Consider the following 18,781-nt stretch of genomic DNA (forward strand, 5'->3'; position numbering starts at 1 on the left):
TCAGTAAGTTCATCCAGGAACTTGCTTTAAAGTGTGGAGGTCCTTTTATAGAACTTCAGAGGCTTGTGTCATTACTAACTTTTGTAGAAAATATCAGAACTCTAATATGTAGATAAAATAAGAACAATGTGTAGTACATGTAGAAGCTTGGGAGCCTAAAATGTATATCTTTCTTTATACATAGCATTTTTTTCCTCCTGAAAATCCAAAATGTCAAATTCACAAAGTGTGATTGTATTATATTCATCTTAAAGCTCATTTCATCTAAGATTTCCCAAATACCTTCCTCAGATTTCTGTTCTTTAACAGAAATAACTCAACACGTATTTTGAAGGTGAACAATATTTGAAAAATAGTAATCATAAATGTACAGTAATACTTCTTAGCCCTGTAGAAATAATGAACAGAGATGCCAAAGACTTTCTTGTGTTTTTTTTTTCTTTACAGCATGGCAAAGTAAAAAGGCAACAAAGTTCAGACTTGTAGCAAATTAGTAACACCTAAAAGAGACCAAAATGGTGTTTCAGAGAGAAGGGCCATGTTGAAGCCAGACGTGGCCCAATTACACAGGATGTCTGCTTGCCCTCAGTAGCACAGCCTGGTTAATTTTCAAGTATCACTGGGAAATAATCATCAATTGACTATAGTCTGAGGTCATTGTCAAAGCTATTGTGAAATCAGTATAACACAGTAACTCAAGCTGTGGTAGCATAGCCTTGTCCCTACTTAACAAAGGTCTGAGATGTCAGGCAGCCTCTGAGCCACTTTGGGTTTCTTCCCTCAGAATGTAGCTACGCTGTACCTGCTGGTTGCTATGATGTACAAGTGAATTAACATAATACCTGGCCTGTAATGGGGCTTAATAAGTGTTAGCTTTCATTATAAAATGTGTCGTCTTCTCTCTTACCAGTTATTTAAGAAACCTCATCCACCAAAGCGAGTGAGGAGTAGACTTAATGGAGACAATGCAGGAATCTCTGTCCCACCAGGATCTACCAGTGACAAGATCTTTTTCCATCACCTAGACAACCTGAGGCCTTCTCTAACACCTGTGAAAGGTAAGGTGGGAGAGAATAAACTTCTGATTCATGATTCTGTGGGATCATGTATGAATCCAGCAGTCTTAACGGGTTTTTGGATATGCGTGTAATTTGTAATATGTGTTGTACTTTTTTGTGTTAAATCACTAAATACTCATTAGATTTTTCTCGTTTTACTTTTCTGTTCTGTTTTCTTTTCTGATTATTCAGTTTTATGTCAAAAAATTTGAAACATTTTCTCCCCTGCTAACAAAAACTCTAAAATACCAAACCTTGTCACTCAACTTTTATAGTATATATGTAAAAAATCTTTTGTCACCTTCATTTATACATATTCTGCCTTTTTAGAAATAGTTATAAGACTGTATTTTAATATGCCAATTAAAAGTATTTACATCTAAAAGTACTTTTTCAAGTGGATTTTTCCCCTTAGGATTTAAGAAAAATGTATTTTTGCAAAGTGTTGAAGTTGCCGTCTAAAGAAGCCCAAATATTGGAGCTTCAGAGTCTGGTGCACTGGACTGGCTGCCAGCTCGAGGCCGTCTGCCTTGTTACACAGACGTCGCCTGTGCCGGCTGCAGCTGCCGCCGAGCCATGGTGCTGGAGCACTGGTTCGGTCGGCAGAGACTTGGGGCAGAGCAGGGCATCTGGGCCTCTCAGAGGACATCACGGCCGTTAGTCCAAAAGTCTAAGGATTGACTGTAACTTGAGAGGTGCTGAAGGACTAGATTGGTGGCAAGTCTCTGTGTGGCATGCTGGGGAGCATCCAGGTTACTACTCTGTGCAGCTCCAGAGATCAGGAAAGCAGCCCCGATTGCTAGGAGCCAAACCTAAGTACTCAGAGACAGAGAGGCCTGGAGAACACCAGTCGTGGTCAGCATCACCCTGGCAGGGCTGTGGGAGACTGAAAAGCCAAGCTCTGCCACTAAGGTCATATTGTCTTAATGTGGGTGTCAGTGTGCTAGATTTGTATGAATATCTGAGATTACTTTACCATCCCTTATGGAATAATGAAGTTCATTTTCCCTCTCCCTGTTGTAATGTGTCGATTTGTTTTGCGTAGAACTCAAAGAACCTGTGGGACAAATAGTGTGCACCGATAAAGGCATTCTTGCAGTAGAACAGAATAAGGTGCTTATCCCACCAACCTGGAACAAAACTTTCACTTGGGGCTATGCAGACCTCAGCTGCAGGCTGGGCAACTACGAGTCAGACAAGGTTTGAATCATTTCTTTCTCATTCATTTCATCTCACTCTTGCATGGCTGGATATCCTGCTTAAAAGAGAGTAGGGTGAGCCTAGGCCAAGGGCTTGTCAGCTGTTTCTCCAAGGCCCAGAGGAAGGGAGAGCTGTCTGCCTTAGATCAGGATAAAGGAGCTAATGAACAAGTAGGAGAAAGAAGCCTTTCGGGAAGTTGTATTCTGGGGCAAGCAGTCCCCCCCTGCTTGGAGAATCCTAACCAGCCAGTAGTCAGCATTTCTTCCAACCAGAAGAGCTTCATTTTGGTGAGTCATTGCCTGGCCCATTTATGATTTTAGGACTCTTAAATGGCTAACAGAAGACCTACCACCCCATCCCCCAAGCATCAGCAGCCCCATAAGTATCTCTTGGGAGAGACCATGTGTATAATCCTTTAATGCCCTGTTTGCCCACTGGCACTCCCCTCCTGAAAGCAAGATGGATGTAGTCTATGCAGGTCTCTGTGTTGCACTGTAACAAATTTAGTTAACATTCTCATCAGCAGCACTCATGCTTTCCTTTTATATTTTAACCAGCTGCGGCAAACACATCCTTTTACCAGATTCTCCCGCTGCACCTTACAGAGCATCATATAGTCTGAATCTCATTTTCCTGGACTAGACAAACTCGAGACCTCCATTAAGGTTTTTAGCAGCAACCATGGTTAGGAGTCTGTAGCAGGTAGTTCAGAGTAGAGCTTCAGTGTGGAAGAGTTGCTAAATTGGAAGCAGCCCAGAATGTACTCCGTCATTTGTACCTGCATAGAAATCTCTGTTCTTCACCCAGTATGCTCATTGTATTTCAGATATTTTAGTACTTGATGGCATGTGTGTCTCACATCTGTTTTATTTTACAGGCAGTGACTGTTTATGAATGTTTGTCTGAGTGGGGCCAGATTCTCTGCGCAATCTGTCCCAACCCCAAGCTGGTTGTCACAGGCGGGACAAGCACAGTTGTGTGTGTGTGGGAGATGGGCACCTCAAAGGAAAAGGCCAAGACCCTGTCTCTCAAACAGGTAACATAACAGGTGGAAGATATTCCATCTTTGCTGCCCACACTCTAGAGAAACTAGAAAACTTCCTTAATTTTATGTGCTTGAGACATAATGGACAAAACCAAAAGAATATGTGTTCTTTTGCTAGAAAGGGTCTCAAATGTAAAAGAAATGAAATCAGGAGATATTGTTTCTAGAAATGACCTAAGCTGGCCTTTTTTAAAAATTCAAAGCAAACTGTCTTTAGGAAATAGATTTTAAAATATATTTAAATACTATAAATGTTTCTATAAAATTACATATAAATGAAGTTTTTACAAACCAGATTATATTAATGCTGTTGCCTCATACTGATTTCCTTTCTGGATGCTCTTCATTCAGCTAAGCCATTAAATCTTTTATTCTTTTGTCTTTCTCTGTCTTCTTATCATATCCCTAAAGATATAACAAATCCATGTAAATACTTAGTAGAACCATTGATGATGTTATTAACAAATATTTTTCATCACTTACATACCAACTCTATTATAAATTTTTACTTAAAGCAAAAATCCTTTTATGATTAAGTGATCACCTTTTAGTATTTGGTTTGTGAGTGAATTTATCATACAATTTTTTAGTGGAGTATATATATACTTTTTATTATACAAATTTGAAAATTGGTGCAACAATATTTTTCATTTATTGGGCACCTACTGTGTTTAGGGAACTGTGGTGAATGTTCAGAAATGTAAAACTTCAGTCCTCACAATTTTACAAGATAGTTATTAGCTCTAATTATACTTGGGGAAAAAAAACACAGCTTAGAGAGGTTAAGATACTTGGCCATATCACACTTAGTTGTAAAGTCAGGATGTAAATTGAGTTCTGTGTGACTACAAAGTTTATTTCAAAGCCAAACTCAAATAAAATATCTATGAAAAGAACTAAACCCCTTGTACTTACACACCAACAACCATCTGTGCAGGCCAGGAACTTCACTGGGTGCAAGGTCCAAAGGTAAGCCGTGCAAAGAGATACAGTCTTGACATGAGCATATATATAATAAGGTTGATGGTGTAGTTTGCTGATCCAAACTCCTGCTTACAATATTTTCCATTTAGAAAATGGGCTTTGAAGCTAGTGTGCCAGTCACTTTCAGTTGAAAGCACTTCTTATTAAAAACAGCCTTCTAGAGTTAACTAAGCAACAATAAGGATGTTTGTATTACCCAAATTTTAAGGCAGTTCACTATTTAAATAGTAAATTCAGATTATTGTTAGGAACTCCTAACAGTATTTTCTTAAAAATACTTACTTTCCCACATTGCCATTTCCTGGGGTCCTGTTTCTCTTCCTACTCTAGTAAGAAGGTCTTATTCTAGTTTGAAGAAAGAATCCCTCTTGGGCACAAATGTCCTGATGTCTCCAGTTCAGTGACAGGAGGTCACAGACACATAAGGACTACATTGTCCCTTTATCTTCCCAGGACCATGCACCACAACCGTGCTGTTCTCACCGTGTGTGCACTTTCTGAAAAACCCATCCAGTTGGAGCCCCTTACAATAGACTTAACAGGACTTGGTGGCATAAAAGAATAGACACAGAGTATAAAGTCTATATTTTGGGGGCCATAATCAACACATGTAGAAATGGTAGGAAGAAACCTAAGCTGGTAGCAGTTGCTGTTCTCTTCTCCTTCTAAGACACTGGCCCAAGGCCAGGACAGAAGTAATAAAAAATGGAGACTAGTGCCTCCAGAGTCCTCTAGACTGCTCCTTCAGCCGGGGGGTGAGGCAGGAACAATCGGCTAGAGCAGAGTGAAGACCCCCCACACACACTGCTGTCCTTAACCAGCCCTGTCATTGTGATCAGCCTGGGTTTTTCTGTTCTGCTTTGTAGGCCTTACTTGGCCACACTGATACAGTTACCTGTGCCACAGCTTCATTAGCCTATCACATAATCGTCAGTGGGTCCCGTGACCGAACCTGCATCATTTGGGATCTGAACAAGCTATCATTTCTAACCCAGCTCCGAGGCCATCGAGCTCCAGTTTCTGCTCTTTGTATCAATGAATTAACAGTAAGTAGTAAATTGCCCTTTTGGTTTATGTCTAGGAAAACAAGAAGGTCTAGCCAACATAAGCAGAAAATTACTAGTTGATAAGGACTCATTTCTCTGAATTTTCTGTTGTTTGCAAAAGTAGATGACTATTAAAGTTTATAACTCAGCATTTTGTCTTAAAATTCACTCACTACTTGCATACTTTAAAGAGCAAAATTTGGTTCAAAACAAAGCATTCTAGAATAGGCATTTTTTAAAAAAATAATTTGTATGATTAGTTCAGAATGTTAAAATTGCATTGAGTAAAAACACTTAGCAAAGTGGGAATAGAGGGAGCATTCCTCAAAATAATAAAAGCCATATATGAGAGACCTACAGCCAACATCATACTCAATGGGCAAAAACTTAGAGCTTTTTCCTCTAAGATCAGGAACAAGATAAGGATGCCCACTTTCACCACTCCTACTCAACATAATATTGGAAGTTTTAGCCATATCAATCAGACAAGAAAAAGAAATAAGAGGCATCCAAATTGGAAAGGAGGAAACAAAGCTATCATTGTTTGCAGATGACATGAAAGTGTACATGGAAAATTCTATAGACTCCACCAAAAAACTACTCAACCTAATAAGTGAATTTGGCAAAACAGCGGGATGCAAAGTCAATATTCAGAAATCAAAGGCTTTTAGAGAGCTTTTAGAGAGCCAACAATGAAATATCAGAAACAGAAATCAGGAAAAAATTACATTGAAGTTTTTGTGAAATACATTTTAATTTTTTTATTATGTAAAGTGAAAAAAGTAACATTTGGGTACCCAAACAAAAGAAAAATTGTGACAGAACTATTTTTAAAACACCTCAGAGTTATCAAAGGATATTATCACTTGTCTAAAATTAGTATTTTATATACAGACAGATGAGTCAGGATAAAATAAATGCACTGACCAAGCTCACCTGAGGAGGAGCCAGGCAAGGATACTCATTATTGCTATAAGGTGTGTTGATAAGTTGGGAAGATAGGCATAGATTTACAAAAGTTGAGATCTATGTGCCCAAGGGACCAGTCATCACTTCCATATGTGGAAGATGCCCACGTAGGCACACCAGTCTTGCAAACCAACCAGAGGTCCCTGAGCCTCATCACTTCTCAGCTATACCTACCTATTCTCACCCCTGCCTACCTTTAGCCCCTCCCCAAATCATGCTGCATGACACAGTAGTTCTAGCCATGTCACACCCTCACACACACAGACAGCTTTCCTTCTGAGGGATGCTCTATCTTTTATTTCTACCAGAAGGTACTAAGTATGATGCTGTTAGTCAAATACCTTGTAGTCAGTCATTCAAAGAAAAAGGAAAAAGATACAAATTCAGTTCTAGTGAATGGAGCTAAGATTGTCTAGTAACAGTAATTGTAATCGGCGTTGGCAGTGAATGGGTTTATGCAGGGTAAAGAGTCAAATTTGCTTTTTGGTGTATTTGAAGGGTTTAAGATATTTTTAGAACAGCATGCAGGGGCTAGTCATGCAAATGTCTGTGCAGAGAGCCTTACCAGCAGGTCGGTATGACAGAACCACGCGGATGCAGTGTTGCTGTGAGTCAGGCATTTGATCACTCTCTCAAGCACCTTGTGTGGGGTTCTTCACTTAACTACTGAGAATTTTATTGATAGCTAGTTGTTATTTGAGCCAGTAGACACCCATAGGATTATAATAGTTGCTGCAAACACTGTGGAAAAGTGATTTTTTTCTTGTAAGATGCTTTTGTAATCTTTTAATAACACGTAGGAAAAAGCCTCATGAAAAGATTTCTATTTGTGTTATATTTTTGCAGCTAGTATTAAGTCTGCTTACTTCAGTCTACATTTTTGGCCTAAGGTACCTCACTGCTGCCCTTCAGCTCCTCCTCTTAACTGCCCAGCCCTCACGTCCACAGGATTGTCTCTAATGCACTCCCATGGAGGCTGGCTCCCTGGAGCCATCGAAGAAAGTCTTGCTCAGTGCAGGATGGACAGGCTGTCCCTCGTCTCTTGCATAGACCAAGGCTATTAATTAAGGTTCCGTTGCTGATACTTATTGCCAGACATGACTCAGTGACCAACAGAGGTAGACACACCAGTGCTTTGCTAAATATTGTTTTTGTTAGGGTTTTGGTTTGATTCTTGCCATCTTGGTGGAAGAAGAGCAGAAAGAAGAGGGCAGGAGGGACTAAATTCAGTAGCTAGCATCGTGACAGGCAGGCTGTCGTCGGGGTAAGAGAGGCACTGTGGTATGGTGTGTAAGCTTTGGGGCCAGAAAGAGCTGGGTTCAAATCTTCACTCTCTGATATTAGGCAAGTTACATAGCTTTTTATACTTCACTTTCATCCTCTCTAAAGCAGGACCTCTACTAGCTAACCTCACAAGGTTGAAATGGAAAGTCTAAAGGTCCCCCACAGTAGCTAGTAACTAACATAGCAGATGCTTCAGGAAGCATCTTAATTCCTTTAACATTAGTGAGTTGTAGTCTCACCAGGTTGGGTGGAGCCTAGCCTGGTAGAGTTTGAGGGAAAAGCCCATTCTTTTCTGTTTTGGGACCTCACAGAAACCCGAATTATAACTTCTAGAAATCTTAGGGTTTATTCTCTTTATCTAGTGACTTATATACCAGGTTTCACCTTTTTTTGCCTTTTCATTCTCCCACCCTCCTGTGAATACAAATTTTAAAATAGGATATTACAATGTTACCAAGATTTCATCTTCTCCTTTATTGAAGAGAGAGGCAACTGAATTGAAGAATTTCTCTTTGAACCTATGGTTTTTGTGATTGGACTCATTTTGTAAAATAAAGTGGAGGTGGATTCTCACCTCTGAAAGGTGTAAATAGATTTTGTAAAAAATGGGAGAAGAGTAGTTCACCCTCTCAGACAGCTTTGACGTGGAGGAAAATGCTGCTCAGCACGATGCAGAAGTGTAGACATGAAAGTCCCGCCTCTGGCTCCATTTGAAATCACCTTGGCCACAGCATCCTCTCAACCTTGAATTCTTAAAGAGGCCTCTGTTCAGGCTATTTTTTTTAAGTTAGCAAGCACTGAATTCCAGGGTTCCTCAGAAATTACCCACTCTCTCTCCGTGAGAGCCAGGCCAAGGATTCAGTTTACTTCTGAAACTGGAATGCAATACGAAGTGAGTGAGGAGTTTTTCTCTACCTTCCCAGGGGGACATTGTGTCCTGTGCTGGCACATATATCCATGTGTGGAGCATCAACGGGAACCCTATTGTGAGTGTGAACACATTCACAGGCAGGAGCCAGCAGATTGTCTGCTGCTGCGTGTCGGAGATGAACGAGTGGGACACACAGAACGTCATAGTAACAGGACACTCGGACGGTGTGGTTCGGGTAAGTCAGCAGTGTGAAATACACATTAGGATATCCACTGCCCTAGTTTTCCTGAAACTCGTGCAGCTATCCACTATTGAGGACACCTGGACAGGCTGTCATATTACTCGTCAAATTCTCTCTCATATTCAGACAGACCTCAGCCAATGTGTTCTCAGACGTGGAGCACATTAGTGACTCAGCCTCTTTTCTTCCCACCAGGTAGCTCTGTTAGTGCTACTAATAAGCACCTGGGAGTTTGACACAAGCAAGTTGCTTAAGCGTGGTTTTCGTGTCACCTTGGGATTGCTAAAAATACAAATGTGCATGTATTGGCTCACCAAATGACTTCTTAGGGAAAACTTGGACTGTCTTTTTTCGACCTAGAATCAAAGAGCTAGAAAACATTTGAGGCCTGCGGTCATCCATTCCCTCACTGTAGTCCTAGGTGATCCCCTGAACCCTAGATAGTTTACCCTTGTCCTAGCTTTCTCTGCGGGGCCGCTACAGAAAATGGAATCCACAGTGTTTACCTTTATAGTCTATTCTAATATTTGGAGATTTTTCTCTGAGACTTTACTTGGTGCTTCTTTTCTGTGGTTGTACCCAGTGAAAGCAGAGTGCAGCCGATTGCTGCCGGTTAGTCACAGTGACATGTTGAGCAACAGTGCAGCTGTTCCCTGTCCTCTCCCACCAGACCTGCACCTTAGACAGCAGGCACAGCCCAGAGCCACTCCCCAGAGGGAGGCGGCTTCGCCTCTGAGGCTTCATGAAAAGCTCCATTGCCAACTACGTGTGGAGATCCGGCTTCCTGAAAGCCTTCTCAGAGACCCAGAGTATATGTTGGTGTATGCAAGGCTGTCAGGTGTTCTTGTAGGAAGTAAAACAGTGTACTTAGTTGGACCATGGTTTTCAAACTTTCTTAACCACAGTCCTTTTCCCTCCACCAAGAAATACCCATAGGCATCTTCTCAAACACAGTGTGAGAAGCGCTGTTATATGTAGTCAGTCTCTGGCCATATTTTTCAAGATACAGGGAAATTTAGTTATACGCAATGACAGAAACTAAGTTACTTATTTAACCTCAAGAACTCATCTTCACCTAGTAACATGTCCATTGTTAAATTCAGTTTTGGAGAATGGAGTTTTTGCAAGTTCCTGAAACACCAGCTCCTGAGCCCATTGAAGCTGTAGAAATGCAGGAAGACTGTCCAGAAGCACAAATAGGTATTTAATACTTTCTAAAATGTTATTTGACAGTTTTCATATTTTTAAATCATTATGTATAAACTTACATCAAACAATAAGCCAGAGCCTGAGGCTGGTTGGGCGTTACTGCCAGAAGCTTGCTGGGCACCTGGTGTGTGAAGGAGCTGGGTGGGTGTACAGAGCTTTCTCTGATTCACTGGGCAGTACTTGGCAGGGTAAGCATCTTGGAGTGGCTTCCACATCCCATTGTACACACAGTTACTAACCTCTTTGAGTATCAAAGGCTTGGACTTTCAGTTGTAAAAACACAAAGCAGAATCTGGAGGGCACAGTGTTGGACGAGTCAGATGGCCTGCACCTCAGGCCCACGGCTTGTCTGCCGATCGCTTGGTAGTCTCAGTGTGGATGACAGGCTGGCCTCATGTTTGTAAACTCTTCACAGAGATGGGCCAGTGTCCCCGCCCCCCGGGCCTGCTCAAGAAGGGCATTCATTCAAACTGAAGCCTAGTGTTTCTATCTGTGAAGCATTTCAAAATGAACTATAGAGATAGCTGATTTCTATACGGAATGATGGGCCATAAAACCAGGCTGATGTACAGAGAACTTAACCCCATTTGATTTAGAACAGTGTTTGTAAGAGTCTTCCTGGAAAGGGTTTTAACTTTGGCCTTTTGATTGTTTCTATGTGGTTAATTTTTGTATGTTGGGAATTCCGTCTGAGTTGGACAATAGCAGGGGATTACTAAGGGAAAGGGTTTATTATCAGAAAGGCACAAATATCTTCTCTTTGTAAGCCAAAAGTGGTTTTTACTTTGCTGTGAAACAGCAGTGATCCAATGGACAGGGCATCTTAATGCTTCTGTTACTTTACTGTGTAAATTTTGACACTCGCCACTGCAGCTCCACTGAAAAAGGTCATCTGGGTGTTTCGGGATATAACAGTTCAGTTGTGTGTCAGACATTGGACTAATTCCAGTAAGAAGTGGGTCACTTTCCCTTCCTTTAACAAAGATTTTAAGTAAATAATAGTGGAAGATGAGCTGAATAAGTGAGATCGAAGAAGGGGTCAGACTGAGGGAGGAGAGACGTTTGTTGGTCTTCTTCCTCCTTGGGCGCACATGTTGTAGACAGTGTTTTGCAGAAGTGGCAGACAAGAGGGCAGCCCACAGGAAGAGTTGACCTTGGGCGGCATAGAAGTTGGGGTTGAGGGCAGTTGCCTGGGTGAGAGGAAAAACAAGCCAGTGGTTCCCCAGAGATCAGAACTGTTTCCAAGACTGCTTGTGTCAAGACCTTAAAGCTCATACTCATAAGCCATTAAGGTGAAAACATCCACTCAAATTAGCCACCTACCACTAGTGTTACTGAGTAGAGGGAGGCAAATGAAGTGTTTGTCCTGCTAAAAAAATACATGTGCTTAGTGGGCTGGTGCTTGCACCCTTGTTCTTACTCTCTCATTTTTCCAGTTATATGTGTTTGTTTTTCCTAATTTCCCTTCCAGTCCACTCTGTTGTAGGGGAGTAGGGGTTCATGTGAGGAAGTACAAAGTAACAATGGAAAGAAGAAAAAAACCCAAAATCCTAAATTAAAGTTTTTATCAGTAATTTATTCATCTATGTCATCATTTATATTGACTGCTACATGGAAGGCGCTGTGTTTGGGGCCCCTTCCCTCAAGCTGATCTCTGTCTTTAGAAAGACTGTCCAGAAGTAATAGTTTGGGGTAAGAGTTACAAATACACAAAAGGCATGAAACTGCTGAAGGAGTCCACAAGAGAGGACTACTTTCTGCTGCAGGCATTAGGTAAGAGTTTGGGGAAAGAAGTAGTTAAGCTGTGCCTTCAAAGATGTGTAACATGGGAATGCACAGAGATTAGGAAGTTGGCTCTAAGTAGAACTAACGGCATGTGCAAAATTTTCCATAAGAAGGGGCCAGGCTGCGGGGGACAGTTGGCACTATCCAGCTAAATGGTGGCGGTGAGGCAGATGGTGAGAGATTTGCAAAGGTTGTGACCAGACTCTGAAAAAAATGAATATTTTGGCCAAAGCATTTTATGAACTCTGGTTTTTATTCTGCTGGGGTTTTTTGTATATGTAATTTAGCTGAAAATTGTGCCAATTTTTTATTGATATACTTATCTTAAAATACTTTGTCTATTCTGTCTTAACTGATAGAGGAAAAATACCAGTGGGACGAAACTAGATCTACCTGTTGTAAATGTGTTTCCTAATTCTCCCAATGCATTACCCAGGACAGGAAGCCCAGGATGAGGACAGCAGCGATTCAGAAGCAGAGGAGCAGAGCAGCAGCCAGGATCCCAAGGACACGTTCAGCCAGCCCAGCAGCACCGGCCACAGGCCCCGGGCAGCTTCCTGCCGAGCCGCAGCCCCCTGGTGTACAGACAGTGGCTCTGATGACTCCAGGCGCTGGTCTGACCAGCTCAGTCTAGATGAGAAAGATGGCTTTGTATTCGTGAACTATTCAGAGGGGCAGACCAGAGCCCATTCGCAGGGTCCCCTTAACCACCCTCACCCCAACCCCACTGAAGTGCGGAATTACAGCAGACTGAAGCCTGGTAACTTGGAGTCTGGGGTCCTTCGGGTCCTTTGTGGGTGGTGTGAGGGTTGGTGGAGGAGGCTCTAGCTGTCCCTGAGCCCCATCCCTGGGACCTGGACCACCCAGAGAGAAAGCCTCGGAAATGTTCTATGTAAAGTGGATTCAGAGAGTATACCCCACAACAGTGTTTGCAATATGTTTGGCATTTTTGAAAGAGAGGTGCCTCAAACCCATAACTTCATTGAAAAATTATGAAAGCTTTTGAAAATAGGCAAATTATTGTTTACAGATAAAAATAAAACTGTATTCACAGGTAACTTTGAGACAGAGGCAGTGTTCTCAACTGGAGAAATTGTAGGTTCTTGCATCGATGATTCCCCCTTCTCTATATTCGTCTTTGCAAGTGAGACACTCTCCCACCCGGCCCGTGGTAAATGTTAAGCTAGATTGCTTTACCTTCTACTGAGGCAGCAGCTGCTGAGAACTGCAGTAACGGTATCTTATGGTACCCCAACTTTGGAGAGCACCATATTAGGGTGTACCTACCAAACATTGGCTTCCCTCACTCCCATTTGCCACGTCTTGGACTTTTCCATTCCAGGGTACCGATGGGAACGGCAGCTGGTGTTCAGGAGTAAGCTGACTATGCACACGGCCTTTGATCGGAAGGACAACGCACACCCAGCAGAGATCACCGCCCTGGGTGTTTCCAAGTGAGTGTCAGACCTTCTCCAGCTATTCTTACAACTGAGTCATCTGTCAGCTGTGCCCGGGGCCACATACTCCAAGCCCGTCTTTGGGGAAAACAGATTTCATTTTCATATGTGGCTCGAACAGACGAATCAAAATAAAAAACCTGGCAGTGTGTAGATTTTAATTCCAAATTAAACAACAACAACAAAAAACTTTGCCTTCCTCCTCTTTCAGAGATACGGTAAGGTTTGATACAAAGAGAGTCGAGATGGAAGTGTAAATTCGGGCTCAGTTCTTTTTGTGTCTTCATGCACCCGACCCCCACTCCACACGTATCCCCACTGAAAACTGGAGAGTCTCAAGGGTAATGGAAAGAGCCCTTCAGCCAGAAGGCTGTGCTGAGGTGCCCCTGAAGTGACTCTTTTGTGTCTCCCGCAGGGATCACAGCAGGATCCTTGTTGGCGACAGTCGAGGCCGAGTGTTCAGCTGGTCTGTAAGTGACCAGCCAGGCCGTTCTGCCGCAGACCACTGGGTGAAGGACGAAGGCGGTGACAGCTGCTCGGGCTGCTCCGTGCGGTTTTCCCTCACGGAGAGACGGCACCACTGCAGGAACTGCGGGCAGCTCTTCTGCCAGAAGTAAGACAAGATGCGGGCTTTTCGAGTTTCTGAGGGTGAAGCTCTAAGGATATTAATCATGCCCAACACATAGGTTCTGATTTGCTCTGGGCCCCAACACCAGATTGCTGTGTCAGTCTAAATCAGTCTTCACTTTCTGTCTGTTTTTTTGTTGCAATTGTGATATATCTCCGTCATACTGAAAAGTGCAGAAATAATCACCAGAAACACCTGGTCAGCACTCTTTAGGGTCTCCTCAAAGTGTAATAACAGTCCTTTAAATCTCTTAATGCTGGTAGCATAAGAGATTTATTATTTTGCTGAACACTTACTTGTTCGCTGAACACTTTTACTGGTAGATTAATCGAGGAGATAGAATTCTCTATTTCAGTCTTGTGAGAAGCCATGCTTAATGTGATTAAGCACCGTGTCCAAGGTTGCACCCTGCTTTATTCCAGTAATAGGAATACTTTTTAAAGAATTTGAACATCTCTTAAGTATTGTCTACTTCAAGGAATTTATCAAAATAAACACAATGAAAACATTTGGACCAAATTACTTGTTTAAGAAACAACTGAGGATCAAACCAAGTGTTTATAAAGTCCAAAGGAACTTGGTAATGACCAGCGTGTTGTTTGAAATGTGTAATAAGTCTTCTGCCACGAGAAAAAAGTCTGGCTCCAGTAAAGACGTTGGCATCCTGTGAGTTCGTAGGGCCCGAGGAGTAGGCCTGCACAGGGCGGGTGGCCGTGGCTGTTCAGACCCCATGACTTTGTCCTGGAGGAGAATCTCAACATTGTTTTAAATTTTCTACAATCAAATAAATAGCCTGCCTCGATTTAATACTCCTTTTCTTCATAGACTAAAATAAGAACTACAGCATTCCTTTGGTCCTTGGTCAAGCGCAGGACCTCAGTGTGGCCTTGGGCAGTGTGCTGCAAGCTTCCCTTTTGATTTTCAAATGAGTGTTTCTCAGCCAGTGGTCAGACATGGAGAGGACCTATAACTGCTTGATTTTTGCCTTTCCTTTAGGTGCAGTCGGTTTCAGTCAGAAATCAAACGTTTGAAAATCTCGTCCCCAGTGCGTGTTTGTCAGAACTGTTACTACAACTTACAGCACGAGAGGGCTTCAGAAGATGGGCCTCGAAATTGTTGAAGATTCAACATGCTGATGGAGACTATGGTCTCCAGACCCCCCTTCCCGGTTCCCTGTTAGAGCTCGGAAGGCATCAGTCTCCGTTTACACATCTCTTCGTGCCGCGTGTTTGCAGTGTTGCATTCCAAGGGATCACCGACCACATGAGCGTAGAGAACAGCGGTGGAGCAGACACTGTTTGGGTGGACGGCACAAGAAGAACACGAGGGGGTTCCTCAGCGGCAGTGTCAATATCTGACTCTCCCTGCTAACAATAGCTGTCTCCAAGAGAAAATCCTCACTTATTAGTCGTCTTTTGTGTGTGTGTGTGTCTCATTTTTGTAGAGCTACTCACCCTTATTTGGAAAAACCAACAACAAAAGGCTTTGAAAAAATGGTTGTAAATCAGACTTCTTTGCAAGTAACTGTGTATATTGTAAATAGGTTTAAAGGCCTTTTTTCTAAATAAGGACTTTACTGCCTGTAATATGAGACTTCAAACTTAACCACTAACTCAATGAATTTCTTATGGTTTGTCTGACATCTCTCTCCAATTAATTATAAATTTTTTTAAATCCTCAAAGACATTATATGTGGTCTTTCCCTGCCCCTTCCCAAACTCAGCCTGTGTGCCTGATGTTCTTTCGTTCACGTTGCCCGCAGGATCTCCACTCAGACTAGGCTAGTAACCAAAATATTGCAGACCTTCAAAAACAGCGTGGGAGAATGAGAGTCCAGCCGTAAGATACCCTGGAAATACCGGAGCATCTTGCACCTGGCTACACACCACCTCAATGTTCTGGTGTCACAGGGCCCCTTGTAGACTGCTGTCGGGACTGCCATCTGGTCATAGCGTACCTTCTCAGCATTGCACGGAGGTGGTCCGGAGACCAGCGCAATGCAGGAAATAGCTCTGCCTCAACTAAGGGAAATAGAATTGCATGTAACCCAAATTAGCTTCTCTTGCATAGAGCATAGTGAGTATGTGTCTTTGCTGACACTAAAAGTTCTACTATAGCTTATTTTCAAAAAAAGGGTTAAAAAAAAACCAATGTACAGAGTTAACATATAAACCTTGTTATAAAACTGGAACATGTCAAAACTGCTTATAATTAACCTTTACCATTTAATGCCATCTACCTGAAAACAGTGAGATTTATACTGTATCAATGTCTATTTTTTTGTTTTTGCTATGAATATAATTACAGTATTTTAATATTTAGTTATTTAATTTGTCCTACTAGTTGGTAACAGAACACACAAATCCAGGGAGACTAAAGCTGGTAGAGGCTAAGAGATAAGTTTAGTTTACAGAAAAAAATGGCTTTGGTGAAGGGATTTTTTAAAATGTGTGTAATGTACATATATGTGTGTGTGTGTGTGTGTACATATATATATATATAAACAAATGAAACAATTAATCTAGATTTTAACATTTTCAGATATTTAGTGATAATATTATGAACAATTCTAAAAGCCCGGTGACTGAAAAGTGTAGAATCATTGATGGCCCAGAAAGGAAGGACAGGCCTGCACACCCCGTGGAGGCCCTCAGAGGACAGTGGCTTTGGCTTTCCTGACCGTGCGTCTTCAGGCCCTGGTGACAGGCACCCTTATGCACTAAAATGCACATATATGCACATGCATTCAAAAGTAGGCATTGGTACAATAGTAATCTTGTACCTAATGGGCTGAAACCAGCTTAAGAACAAATATGTTCTTCCTGATAACTAGGTCTCCAAGAGAAAATATAAAGGCTGCTTTAGTGCCTTATGCTTGCTAAATTTAAACCTTTATTTACCTAGGTTTGAGCCTACAGTCTCTTTATGATTACATATCAAAATTGATTAAGACACTTCCATTTCTAAAAGTTCAAATATACTTGTTAATAAAAGGATTATTGGCATTAATACTTTAACTTGAAGAAAAGTTGCGTTCTGTTTTCCTTTCTGTGTCTTATTCCTCCCCATGCTTTCCCTGCCCCTCCCCATTTTCCTTCAGTCCTGATCAATAAACAGTACAGGATGTTCGGCACTTGCAGGAGTTATGCTGTCACACAGCCGTGGGCTTTGCCCCTGTCCAGCCCTGTTCTGCACTTTTGAGAAGTGTCCTCCTGTGTCCGTGAACCGTGTTACCCCAAACCCAGTGGCAGAGGTGTTCTTTAAAGACTTGAACATATGAATGTGTGTTACGTGGTTACTTAAAGGTGATTCCTCAATTCTTCTTTGTAATAAGTTACATGGGATGAACACTTTTGAACTTTCCAACACAACTTCCATGACCGGGAGGTGGAAACCAAAACCCTCATGATAGTATTTCCTCTGGCAGCTGGTGCTGTGGGCAGCTGTTGTTGTTTAGCGGGGTTTCTGTTTTTCTAATGCAGAAATCACAATCGCTCACACAAGTACGCTCATATACATGAACTAATTGTTTCTCGGAATGTCTTTCTTTGGTCCGTGTAAATTTGTTTACCAACCTCTATTCTCAGCATTTACATCCACAACCTGACTCTTTCTCAGTACCTCACAGGGCTCCTGCCTGATCTGTGTAGTTCCTTTCCTCATCCATCCGCCTGTCCACCTCTACATCCCCGTGTTCTAACGTGTGTGTAGTGTGCCACTGTAATGCCACACTTCGGAAGAGGAGAACAGCAGCCCCTAGCAGCCATCCATCTGGATAATAGCAAAACACTCTAGATAAGTTATTTTGCACTTTCTTATGTATAAAGTTGGTAGAAACTTATTTTTTCTTTGTATCATTTAAATACATTTTGGGTTTGGTAAATGAACTGTGTATAAAATATTTATGCCATTAAAACTGTTTTTAGAAAGAATTTTTAATTTCAGCAAGTTTGGTTACTTGTTGCATGAACTATTAACACGGCTGACTTTTTGTGTCAGTGCAATGTATATTTTTTTGTCCTGTTATTAACTTGTAATCCCTAGAAATTGGCTGATTATTTGTACAGCAACAGAAGTAAATTGAAGATACTGGCTAAGACTGGATTCATTGTGGACTTTTGTACTATATTGCAGAATCCAATATCTGTTCTTTGGTGGTTATGTAAAGGCCTGAAGAATTACTACCTAGTGTGCGATCTGTGATAACCGAATGTTCATTGTGTATCTGTCTCTGATGCAAAAAGGTAGAGTAACACAATTACAATACGTGATTAAACGCAATAGTCCAGGTACTTTTCTTTTTCATTTCAAATAAATACCTACTATGTATCATTCCCCAAAAAGTTGTTTTTTAAGCCAGTTCTTCAGGGAAGGAAAAAGAAAGCAACACTGAGGTCTAATAATTCCCTAAACTTTGTTAGTTTTTTAATAGTGGTGAATTTATCTTTCAGAAGCACCTGCTTAAGATCTCTGCTTGCAGAAATAGGGGCTGTTAATTTTGGTGCAGGTTCTGGTTTGGCCCATCTTGACACACCAGCCTTTCTGTGATCTGAGCGCCCCTGCTGTGCTGGATGGCTGGGCCAGGGTGTGTGTGGACAGCTGCAGGGGAAGGCAGGTGACTTGGGAGACACAATGGCTTTTACTTTTTTTCTGAGCCTTGTTCTGTATCCATCGTACTGTGAGAAGGGAGCACCAGTAAATTATCTACCCCACCACATCCATACCCGAGACATCCTGGTGTCCCGCCCCTTTTCTACGAGCACCACCACCCCCCCCATTGGTGTCAATCAGCTAGTCTTGGCATCACAGACTTAGATCTAAGATGTCTGGTTTCACAAGCCCCTGTTCATAATTACTACCTTCTTTGGCTGTAAACTGCCTTCCAAGCACCTCAGTGACTTGACTTTCCCTCTTTTTAAAGGTGTGTTAATTTAAAAAACAACAGTTCATTTTTATCTTGAACAGCAAAGTCCCAAATTTGAGGATCTTGTGCTTATTACAAAT

The 18,781-nt window shown here is 41.8% G+C and overlaps 1 protein-coding gene across 7 annotated transcripts in view; it reads left to right on the forward strand.

Annotated features, from left to right (window-relative positions):
• WDFY3 (WD repeat and FYVE domain containing 3) overlaps nucleotides 1–18,115 on the forward strand; it is a 288,472-nt gene extending 270,357 nt beyond the window's left edge. For 6 of the 7 annotated variants that reach the window (XM_037030821.1, XM_037030851.1, XM_037030839.1 and 3 more), the window contains 10 exons: nucleotides 911–1,058; nucleotides 2,104–2,258; nucleotides 3,136–3,294; nucleotides 5,154–5,333; nucleotides 8,510–8,692; nucleotides 9,802–9,898; nucleotides 12,129–12,452; nucleotides 13,035–13,146; nucleotides 13,565–13,762; nucleotides 14,774–18,115. In XM_037030821.1, the coding sequence (XP_036886716.1) occupies nucleotides 911–1,058; nucleotides 2,104–2,258; nucleotides 3,136–3,294; nucleotides 5,154–5,333; nucleotides 8,510–8,692; nucleotides 9,802–9,898; nucleotides 12,129–12,452; nucleotides 13,035–13,146; nucleotides 13,565–13,762; nucleotides 14,774–14,897 (1,680 nt within the window). In that variant the 3' untranslated portion in view covers nucleotides 14,898–18,115. The remainder of the gene's footprint in view (nucleotides 1–910; nucleotides 1,059–2,103; nucleotides 2,259–3,135; nucleotides 3,295–5,153; nucleotides 5,334–8,509; nucleotides 8,693–9,801; nucleotides 9,899–12,128; nucleotides 12,453–13,034; nucleotides 13,147–13,564; nucleotides 13,763–14,773) is intronic. The other variant, XM_037030828.1, reaches the window with a different exon arrangement.
• Nucleotides 18,116–18,781: the final 666 nt, after the last annotated feature.

Source organism: Sturnira hondurensis, unplaced genomic scaffold (assembly GCF_014824575.4).
Source record: "Sturnira hondurensis isolate 20B ecotype Veracruz unplaced genomic scaffold, ASM1482457v3 Scaffold0001721, whole genome shotgun sequence".
NCBI lineage: Eukaryota > Metazoa > Chordata > Mammalia > Chiroptera > Phyllostomidae > Sturnira > Sturnira hondurensis.